Here is an 11389-nt window from a genome sequence, read left to right as displayed (position 1 = left end):
GTAGCGGTTTTACCCATTTTTATCGTAAAAATTACACTTTTATCCCCGTGATAAACAAATTGTTTCATTTTCTTTTCGGCCAATCTAATTTGTATTTCCTCTATAAATAATTCTTTCACCTTCTTTTCGGCCAATCTTATACCAAGTAACAAGTTAATATAATAATAATTAAAAAAAAAAAACTTCAAGTCGTTAATAAAGAGAAATGACTTTACAATTATTCAATTAACAAATTACTATGTCTTTTTTTGCATTTACGCGGTAACGTCATTGTACTAAAGTATAACTTTTTCTTAAAATCAACTTTTGTTTACTTTATGTAACAATTACGAAGTACTAATGACTGTATGTTACAATATTAATTCAACATTGACTTGTGTAAATTATGTTATTAAACTTTAACTTCATCAGCTCAACTTAGTAACATACATAGCTCAAGCCCTTCCCTATAAATTCCCACCATCACTCTTCTCTTCTAAACCTCTTCTTTTGCTTAGTTTCACAAATATAAACCCAACATTTCCACAAATTACACTTCCTCAACTTTTTCTTCTATAAGTTTTATAGCTTAAACAACTTTAAAACACTCATAAAAGCAGATTGCAAAAATGGTGGCACATAATTTTAAGTCGTTGCTAAGCGTTTTCGTAGTTCTCTTATTAAACATCAACCTTTGTTCGTATTTTTCTCATGCAAGTCCAGATTCCGCAAACTCAAGCTCACATGATCTAGCATCACCATTGAAGGGACTCAAACTAAATGGCTCGTTCGATTTTAGTAACACTAGCGTTGTAGCATATGACTTTGGTAACAGATTTCATTTCCTACCCTTGGCAGTTCTATTACCGAAAACAGTCTCCGACATATCTACGACAATCAAATATGTTTTCGACTTAGCCAACAACTCAGAGCTCACCGTTACTGCAAGAGGCCACGGTCATTCTCTTCAGGGTCAATCACAAAATAATGGTGGCATAGTCATCAGCATGGAATCACTAGAAGAACAAAAGATGTATATTCAAACAGGGGATTTACCCTATGTTGATGTTTCGGGTGGTGAATTATGGATAAATATCCTACATGAGACGGTGAAACAGGGATTAACGCCTAAGTCATGGACCGACTACCTTTATTTATCTGTCGGAGGAACCCTATCAAATGCTGGGATCAGTGGTCAAGCATTCAGATATGGACCTCAAATAAATAATGTCTATCAATTGGAAGTTGTCACAGGTTAGACTTTAAACTCAGTGTTGCTTTCGAACATATTCAAGGACTTAAATACTAGAATATCAAATAGCTAAGTTTAAACATCCTATTATTCAAGGACTTAAATACTAGGATTAACGCCTAAGTATAAGAATATAAGATTCATTAACATCATGCAATCTAATGGAGGATAAAAATAGCATGTGCATGTTAGGAGATTATTATATATATATATATATATATTTATTTTTTATTTTTATGGGTGCAGGAAAGGGAGATATAGTGAATTGTTCTGAGAAAGAGAACGCCGATCTCTTTTATGGTGTTCTTGGGGGACTAGGACAGCTTGGTATCATCACTAAGGCTAGAATATCACTTGAACCGGCTCCCAAATTGGTAAGCATCCTATAACTTATCCGATTCATCATTCTATTGAGAATTGTCTCAGTACTAATCTTATACTCCCACAGGTAAAATGGATTAGAGTGTTGTACTCGAATTTCAAGTTATTCACCAAGGATCAAGAGCAACTAATATCGTTAAATAATACATTTGATTATATTCAAGGATTCGTCATGACAGGTTTGAGTTCAAACTTTAGTCGTAAAAATCCTCTGCAGGCTGGTCCTCCTTCAAGATCTGAAGGCAAAATTCTCTACTGTCTAGAAGTAGCGAAGTACTTCAATCCTGAGGATACGAACACAACAAACCAGGTTAGAATTTCCAAAAGCAACTCATTTCATATGATGATACGTATGCTAAAATTCATTTAAACTGAATCTGTTTTGTTTAAAATGCAGTTTACAGAAAATATACTGTCATCATTAAACTACATCCCACACACAATTTTTCAAACAGATGTACCATATGTGGATTTCCTCGACCGAGTTCACCTATCAGATTTAAAACTCAAAGAGAAAGATTTAGCTAATGTAACACAACCTTGGTTGATTGTTCTTGTTCCCAAGAGTAGCATACAGAGCTTTGCAAAAGAAGTTTTTGGTAATATCCTCGCCAACACAAGTTATAATCCAATCCTTATCTATCCATTCAACCAATCAAGGTATTTACTATCTAATTTTTTCATCCCTAAAATCCCATCTCAAACAAAAGAACTAAAGTAAATGTACGTATTATACATAACAGTTGGAAGCACAACACATCTATGGTAACACCAGCCGAAGATATTATCTACCTAGCAGCATTTCTAACATCTGCACCCTCATCTTCTTCGGGACCAGATGGACTTGATAATATTTTAACAATCAATAAAAGAATATTAGATTTCTGTGAGACGGCCAAGCTGGGGGTAAAGCAATATCTTCCGTTTTATGAAACTCAGGGTGAATGGCGAGCTCATTTTGGAGACAGATGGGAAGTTTTTGCACAGAGGAAATCAACCTTCGACCCTCTATCAATTCTCGCACCAGGGCAAAGAATCTTCAGCAGAGGACCAGTTATGTCATGATATTGGTTGCCATACCCATCATCTTTAGAGCTTGATTCAACGACAAGTCAACAACCTAATATCTACAACCTACAGGTTCATGGAGTACAACCTTCATTGATGTGCACTCCTGAAACTTTTTTTTTTTTAATCAAGAAATCCAATTATTTTTGTATGAAATTATAGATAAGTCGAAGGGCATTCATTTGCATGAATTGCATCATATGCCAATGAAAACATAAGGTCAATCTTGAAAACCGAGAAAACTTCTGTTTTTCAATATATGGCAATGGTAACCAAATGATGTATGTTGATATTCACCAACAAAAAATGGCACAACAATTTTCCTTTTTACAGTCAAAGTTAAAAAAAAGAAGCATATAACTATGAAAGATTAGACACACTAAATGTGTTACTGTCGTAACATTCCATGAAATATTAGACACAATAAATATGTTAGTCAAACATTTTAACAAGTTATATATTAGCTCTATGAAGGTAACAAACATAATTAGCACATACTAGTATAAAAAATAAATAAATGTATATTAAAAAAATCACTACAGTAGTACGTATTTTTATATTTTAAAAAAAATCACAACCCGGTACATATAATACCCAATCCGTTTTTAACCCAGGAGCCTAATATCCAAACTGTTTAACTAGACACAATATTGGAATTGACATTGCAACCTGGATTTCTTTATTGCGTAACTTCATTTAACAATTGGTAGTACAAAGAAGGATGGGAGTGACAACCTAGCGAAGAGGAAAAAAATATTTAAATACATACTGATGATGACTGATGAGTAACCTATGCTGTACATAAAATGCTGGCAATTGCGAAAATTTTAAGTACAAGATATCAAGGCCATAAGTAAACTTATGAGCAGAATCTAGGTAATGATCTGGGATTCATATTGTTGGATGATTTTGATCTCATCATCTTCGCTACCTGAGTTTGCATTTTCTGACACACTTTCTCCAATTCTGTCACCCTGCATTGCATTCCTTGTAAATGTGCTCTGATATTTTCGTTCTCTGTCATAACATCGAATTTTCCTGCATACAGCACAATCTGTTGACTTGAATCATCCTTTCGGCTTCTGGCTCCACCTCCAATACCAGGGGAAGAGGAGCATGATTTTGGGTAGTTTGCATCATGGAGCAAGCTTTCGAGCTTTGTTTGCTGAGAAATGAGAGCTTGCACTGTAGAACTTGATGGAAATTTTGCGTTCTTTGAGAGGTGAACACAGGCTTCTGCTGAGAGCTTCTCATAGTTCAAGGCAGAACAAATGTTGAATGTTTCTTCTTCTGTTAAATCAGTATGTACCTACACAACAACAAATTTCTTGTCCAGTTATTTCAAGATGAGAAGAAACTGCCATAACAAGCTAACTGTACAATACGAAGTATAAATTTGTAGATAATAACATAACAAAGAATCAAATGCAAAATACCTCTAAGTACATATCCATGGCATGGTACATTTCATCATAAGAGTCTCTTGATGAGTCTGGTAATGCAGTTGCAAGTGCAATGAATTTGGAAGGTCTTAAACATGGATCTGGGGCTACTTCTGCCAAATACGAATCTAACAAGTGGGCTACTCTGACGATTCTATCATTTGAAACCTTAGGCAGACCGCCACCAAGGAATGATTTCAGTAACCTCAAAACAAGGTTCACATCATATAAATAGTTCATTCCTTGTGGAGAAGGAACGAGGAGGTTATCCAATGTTGCTTCATCCATTCTCAAGCCAATTATACCTTCTAATCTACTTCTGGTGCATTTACTTACATTCAGGTTTAGCAAAATTCTTAAAAGCCCCATCAAATTCTTGAAAGGAACAGACCAATGATCAAGTGAACATAAATTGTTGACGACCATCTCAATGATTCTACATTTCTCATCAGATTGGGCAGAAATAAAATTTAATTTCTGGTAATGGAGGAGGAACCTACCTATTGTCCCATGATCAAGCTTCCGAGAAACCATAGATTTGACAGCCAGTTCAATCATATTCTGATTTAGTACTGATAGATCTTCAAACCACCAATTTGCTCGAGAGCAGCTTGTTTTCAAACTCTCAGTACTCCGAGAATCACATGAAATCCGAAAACCAAAGCTCTCAGGTGAAGAAGTAGATGGACATGGGCTTGTTTCAGCAGCCACTGCCAACCTTCCTACAAGAGTATCCAAACATTTCTGAACTACACCAGCAGTTTTGACATCTTCAGGCAAATTTTGGTTTTGCTTTAAAGCCAACAAAAGATCTGGCCAAGTCCAGTAGCTTATCTCTTCAAGTGCTTTTTCAGTGAGCTCAATTAGATTCTCTGTCCCAGACACAGATCTGCTCATTTCCATGAAGTAAGCCGCAGAATGAAGGAAGCTTAAATTAGTCGGACTTATCTCAATGCTGCCATTATTGTAGCAAAACCTTGCAACCAGCTCGAATGTCTCAGCTCCTCCAGGGAAGTCATGAAATATTACCTTGAAATTACTCCCAGTACTTGCAGATTTACCAAATAAATGGCTTAATCTACCTGAGTAGGAAGATATACGTTTCTGCAACGCCAAAGTATTGATGAAATGTGATTAACAAACTTTTAAAATCGGAAAACTACTTGCAACAAGAAAAGATTGATGAGAAACTAGATTTACAACCACTTAAATGCATTTCAAGAAATAAAGTCATATTTCTCTACTAGGGGGGTTAAAGGAGACTGCATAAGACTGCTGAACAGTCGTTATACCCTCATAAACCTTGTGATTACTAAAAAAGGCACTTAGGCACATACCTAAGCTATTCATATTCCTTATCTTACCTCAACTCCTTAAGTACCGTGTCAGATCTTCAACACTCTCACAACGTTATGGAAGAAACTCTCAATTCTAAAATAATGAAACCTTTTCACAAAATAACCGAGTCTAGCACTTGGACACAAACCCATGTCCGAGTAACATAATTCGAGGAAGCGTAGGGCCATAAGGGGGAGGCAAAATGAATGCTCTGAGCATAACCAATAGTCTCTTTCAAGAGCAGTAAAAGAAACAGACAAAGGCATGAACACTTATAACAGCTCCAACCAGAAAGAGGATATTATAGCAAAGCAGAACCCAAAGTCCAAAATCATAACCTCTTTTACTTTTGCTCATGGTATATGCGAAAACTACCGTACAGAAGAGGGAATAATACTGATGACAATTGGACCCCACCACACTGCAATTTTGGTTGCATATTAAATGATGGACAGCCTATACTCCATTTTTGACAGGGAAATGTATAGCAGCATCGAAATCTACTACTCACAATAGGGTATAACTTTTAAGCATAGTGTTGATAATTTGTGAATAATTTATAATTTCTTATCAATTGCTAAGTATAGATCACATATTGTCATATTGATATCAAAATCATGGAACATCTTTCGCATAATAGCCGAGTCGAACACTTGGATATGTTCCAATTCCATGTAACATTTTCGCACATATTGAGTTGTAAATTAAGCTAAAAATCTCAAACATTCCACAATTTTGAAGTGATTGTTTAATTAGAAGAGCAAATAAAAGAATTGAGAAATTGGCTCATATGAACAAGACTATAAAAACATATGAATCAAATATAAAGCGAATCTATAATTCAAGTACAGAAATTATGAATTTAACCCAAAAAGTTAGCAAAAAAGCAAGTCAATGAGCAAAAGAAGGTTTACCTTATCTACCATGAAAACAGCTTCACCATTGACATCAATTTCAAGATCACCAAAACTATCCATTACCCAGATACAGAAATCCAAAACCCACTTCAAATCACTGAAAATTCTTATTTATAATCAAGAATTAATCATACCCAGATGAAAAAATAGATGCAAATATGGAAAAAGTTAGCAAAGTTACAGGACAAAATTTAGCAGGGGATGACAATAAGATAAGCACATGGAAGGTGGGGTTGTTAAATTGGCTAAGTATTAACTGTAATTCAGAAGACAAAATCAGAGAAGTAAGTAATAAAAATGGCAACAAAAAATGGGGAGATTTAGTTGTTAAATAATTGAAAAGAAGAGGAAGAAAGGATTTTGGAGAGGGAGTTGTTGTGGTGGTTGTGTGCCCACTACTCTACTGTCTGACATTCCTGCAACAAAACTTTGTTTTTGGGTTTAAATTTACTTTATTTTAAGTTTTTAACACTATTTTCGTGATCCAAGCCTATCAAATCATGTGGATCGCTGGTTTCCTTTTTTGACACAAAATCTTGACCGTCTATAAAAATGTGATTTTAAAAAAAAAAACAGATTTTTCACCAAATACCACTGAGTTATTGCAAAATTCATCATATACTGCACAAAATTTTCTATTTCACCATATAACAATGTGTTAATGTACATTAACACAAAATGCCATATTTTCTAACTACCGTCAATGTGCCGTTAGGGGTAAATTACTAATATGCCCTTACACATTTATGGCGCCATTGTTAGGGTTGACTCTCCCAAACACAATGTTTTCACTTCAAAAATTTGACCCCCCAATTCTCTTTTCCATTGAAGCTACTCTCTGTTTGTCTCCATTGATCTTCAACCCTAAAAATCCGATCAAAAAATAGCAAACTGTCGAAGGTTTAAAGTGGATTGCAACTAGGAAAGCAAATTGGGACTTACGATTGAACAAAGAAGCAGTTTGACGAGGTTTCAGAGACAGCGTGGTGTTTGTGACTGAATTTCGCAAAAAGTTCGCACCTTGGGTGGATTAAGCATACGCAAGGTATTACTATCCTTATCGATTTGCATTTCGAGTTCTGATTTTGTTGTTGTTTTGCGAAATTGAGTTAGGGTTAGGGTTTTGTGGAAAATGATCATTTGTGTCAATTTGGTTGCTATTAAATTCGAATGTGAATTATATGAAAGTTAAGTTTGATGTGTTGTATGCGAATTTGAATTATGTTAAAGTGAAGTTTGATGTGTTATGCGAATTGTTGTTTGGATTGTGATGTAATAAGTTGTTGCTAAATGTTGTTGTTTATCATCCATTGTTAGGATGAGTGGATTGTGGTTGTTAGTTAGATCTCCAAGTGGTTCTTTTGATGTGAGGGTGGATGACACTGATAAGACGAATTTGATGGAGTTGTTTGAATATATGTTTGAGGATTCAGTGAAGCAGAATGTTTACCTCCCTAAATACTTCACCATTTTTGTGAGTAAACCTAGAACTAATCGTAAGTTAGAGTTAGTTTATGATGGGGCAATGTTGAAAATGTGGGAGTGGAATGAAGGGAAGAGTGAAATAGAACTGTTCATAGAAGAGACAGAAACACCATCTCTTGTGTTTTAGTCTGCAGAAGCTAGTTGGGCAAAAACTTTGAAGAACAGGGCTGAAAAAATTAAGCAAATTGAGGAAGAGAGTAGGAGAAAAGCAGAGGAAGCAGAAGCTGAGGAGGAGCTTTTGGCCAAGCAGCCATTTACTGTGGCTATAGAGGTCCCTGTTGTGGATGCAGATGATGATGGGATTGACTACGTAAGGGTGTTTGCTACCCCAGCAGCTGATGAGGTACTTCCAGGGGATTTCACAACCTCAAACCTCACAAACAAGACATCCCACACCTTCACCACCAAAGGAACCCACTAGAAGAAAAAAAAAACTACCTCCAAAGAAGGAAAAAAACCCCCCCAAACAGTCCTTTCAACCAAGACAGCCCACACCTCCACCACCAAATGTTTCCCAATAGCATCCTTCCCCACCACAAACACCAACACACCAACCCAGGCAGCCTACACCACCTCCCCCACCACCACCACAACCAACATTTAGAGCACCAAGGCAACCAACCCAGACTAAAGAACAAACCAGACTCAAACCCAAAGAGTGGAGGGTGCCTAGAAGCACAGCAGTTAAGTATGGTCATGTGGTTGGGAAAAAAAATGCAGCAGGGAGGCAAGTGAACACTAGGAGCAAAAAACCTATGCCTGTTGAGGATAGTGATGTTGAGTCTGATGCTTGGCCTTCTGATGATAGTGAAGATGATGATTATGAAGCTTCTGATGTTGAGGCTGATTTTGATATGGACTTGGACATTGAGGATGAGTACATTGTGAGAGAACAAGATCTAGCTGATAATATCCCTGAGAAGACCTTTGAGGATTACTTAGATGGGTCCCATGTGTTAGACAAAATGTACAAAAATGGTAAAGTATGGTCTCACTTACCATTTGGGTCCATTGAACTTGAACCATGGTTGATTTTTGAAACCAAAACACAGTTTCTTGAGGTTTTCAGAGATTACTGCATACAAGAAGGGTTCTCTGTTTCAGTGGACTATGCTGATAATCAAAGGTACATAGCAAGGTGTTTGATCAGGGATTGCAGTTAGAGGATTCATGCAGCAGTTCTGAGAGATAAAGTCAGTTGGGCTATAAAGAAGCTAGAAGGGGAACATGCAACTTGTGAGAGGCTGTTAGCATGGCTTTGCAGACACTTGTTACAAGACTTGGAGGCAAACCCAGATATTCCAGTTGATTCATTGTAGAGGGTGTGCATGGAAAGGTATAGGATCCATGTCAAGTTGAGGTTGTTATACAAAGTGAGGAGTTTAGGCAGGGAGCAATTGCATGGTGGTTTTGCTCAGTCCTATGCAGTTCTGCCAAAGTATGCAGAGATGATAAAGGTCACAAATCCTAGGTCATATGCTCTTGTTACATGGACTGCTGATGGGGATCAGAGTTTCAAATTCAAGGCCTGTTTCATATCTTTTGCAGCTCAAGTGAAAGGATTCTTAGGGGGTTGCAGACCTATCATAGGAATAGATGGTGCACATCTAAGTGGATATTACAAAGGGGTTATGCTAACTGCAGTATCAATTGATGAGAATAATGAGATTTTTGTGTTAGCCTATGGGATTGTTGACACAGAGAGCATAGAATCCTGGACTTATTTCTTCAGAAACTTAAGGTGCTTATTTGCCCAGTATGGATCTAAGAAGGATGACTGGACTTTCATAAGTGACAGGATGAGGGTAAGTTGCTCCTTTTCTTAAGCTTTTGTTGTTAATGCTCATTTTCTAACTTTGTCCTGTTTTTTGAAAGGGGGTTGAATCAACTTTGTTTGAGGTGTTTATTTAGGGTAAAAAACCCCTAGACACGTGGCCCTATAAAGGCTTGCCACGTGTCAAGCTTGCAACGGTAAGCAAGGGCCCAATCCCTTTGCGACACGTGTCATTGTACCCTAATTGAGGTACAGCTCTCCCCTACTATAAATAGTAGGGGCAGACCTCATTTATGGGGATCGACAATATTTCTAACAACCAACTAAACAAAAAACCCATTGCAAAACGCTCTCCAATCGAGAAGCATTTATTGCTCTTATTACCTCTTTTAAGAAAGATTCTAACTTAATCTTCGGAGGCGGAACTCCCAACCCCCAGCCGGAGTCTCCGTTATTTGTGCAGGTACGGGCGAAGGAAGGAGCATACTAGGAAATTGTAACTCTCCCGTAGGACACATAAAAAACCCCCAAACATCTGGCGCCGTCTGTGGGGAGAGTACTTTCTGGATGACTTCAGAACCTGTACTACCGGGTAAAGGTAGCTAACCTGCTGGTGAGGCTGAGGTCCACTCGAACCAAGATACAGCCGACAACTATGAGGTTGAGACATATACAGCCGCTGATGGTTCTTTAAGGACCAAGCATACCCGTTCCAAAGACAAAAGGGAACGGGCAGAACTGCAGTCGGGCCCTAGTCACCCCACCAGAGGTCCACTTAGGCTAACCCCTGCCTCAGAAGGAGTCATTCCTGTATCCAGAGATGAACTCATGAATATGATGATGAGTTTCAAAGGAGAAATCAAAGGTCTCCTAGATAAATCAGCCAGCCCCCGCAAGGGGCAGGCGGAAGAAAGACGTCTTGGGAAAAGACAGCTAAGGCGGTAAAAGATAAAGCACCTACTCCGCACCCAAAGCCAAAGGTTCCGGTTAGGTCCATTGATATCTCAAAAATTCGCATTCCCATGGAGAAGACCAGAAAACCCTTCCGGTACCTATAGCCGGATGGAACAAAGAAGGTGTACTCTGATGTTCGAACTCTTAACCAGGATAAAAAAATTCAGCAATGCTCCGAGTCGGCATCGACGTCAACCTTTCAAGACAGCTTCCATGTTACATCAGGGAGGCACTCGCGAACAAGTAAGGAGATTCGGTCGACCGAGGTTTCCGCTGGATCCGGCCCTCACATAATCCAACCGGCAGTGCATCGGTCACCATACATGCCCTTCGGATCTCCTTACTCACAGCCGGCCCTATTCGGGGGTCAGCAGCCACCTGTCCAGCCTATGGACTGGCAGCTCCGGCTGCTCAACCTTGGAGAACAGCCAACGACGTTCTCCAGGGAAATCACTGAGATGGCTCAGCCGTCAAAAATCAAAAATGTGTTGGTAGGTGCCTATGACGGCACCACCAACCCAGAAGATCACCTTATGGTATACACCAACCTGATGTATTTGCAGGGCTTGGATGATGCCTCTTGGTGTAGGTGCTTCCCGGCAACGTTGAAAGGGATTGCTCAACATTGGTTTGGTAACTTACCTGCCGGATGCATCAATAACTTAAGAACGTTGGCATACTGGTTTACGTCCAACTTCTCAATGAACATCCCTGCTAAAAAGACAAGCCTTGATCTGGGGGCAATACAGCAGGGGGACAAGGAAGGGCTCAGGTCCTATGTCAGGCGGTTCAACCTGAT

At 38.4% G+C, this 11389-nt stretch overlaps 2 protein-coding genes across 3 annotated transcripts; one reads left to right on the top strand and one right to left on the bottom strand.

Annotated features, from left to right (window-relative positions):
* The first annotated feature begins 445 nt into the window (after window positions 1-445).
* On the top strand, window positions 446-2917 carry LOC110712034 (cytokinin dehydrogenase 1-like). Its single transcript, XM_021890459.1, has 5 exons — window positions 446-1233; window positions 1478-1605; window positions 1680-1922; window positions 2010-2272; window positions 2356-2917. Exons 1-5 carry the CDS (start codon window positions 609-611, stop codon window positions 2675-2677), a joined length of 1581 nt encoding a protein of 526 aa, XP_021746151.1. The 5' UTR covers window positions 446-608; the 3' UTR covers window positions 2678-2917.
* A 285-nt stretch (window positions 2918-3202) lies between these two features.
* On the bottom strand, window positions 3203-6582 carry LOC110711886 (BTB/POZ domain-containing protein At3g22104-like). Of its 2 annotated transcripts, none has more exons than XM_021890326.1 (3): window positions 6375-6582; window positions 4117-5226; window positions 3203-3989 (listed from the first exon to the last, which is right to left on the bottom strand). In XM_021890326.1, exons 1-3 carry the CDS (start codon window positions 6435-6437, stop codon window positions 3540-3542), a joined length of 1623 nt encoding a protein of 540 aa, XP_021746018.1. In that variant the 5' UTR covers window positions 6438-6582; the 3' UTR covers window positions 3203-3539. The 2 variants fall into 2 exon arrangements, with proteins under 2 accessions (XP_021746018.1, XP_021746020.1); XM_021890328.1 differs by lacking the exon at window positions 6375-6582 and adding an exon at window positions 5487-6067.
* Window positions 6583-11389: the final 4807 nt, after the last annotated feature.

Source organism: Chenopodium quinoa, unplaced genomic scaffold (genome assembly GCF_001683475.1).
Source record: "Chenopodium quinoa cultivar QQ74 unplaced genomic scaffold, ASM168347v1, whole genome shotgun sequence".
NCBI lineage: Eukaryota > Viridiplantae > Streptophyta > Magnoliopsida > Caryophyllales > Amaranthaceae > Chenopodium > Chenopodium quinoa.
The sequence above is the reverse complement of the archived record's forward strand: the minus strand, read 5'-3'. Positions and strand labels throughout refer to the sequence as shown.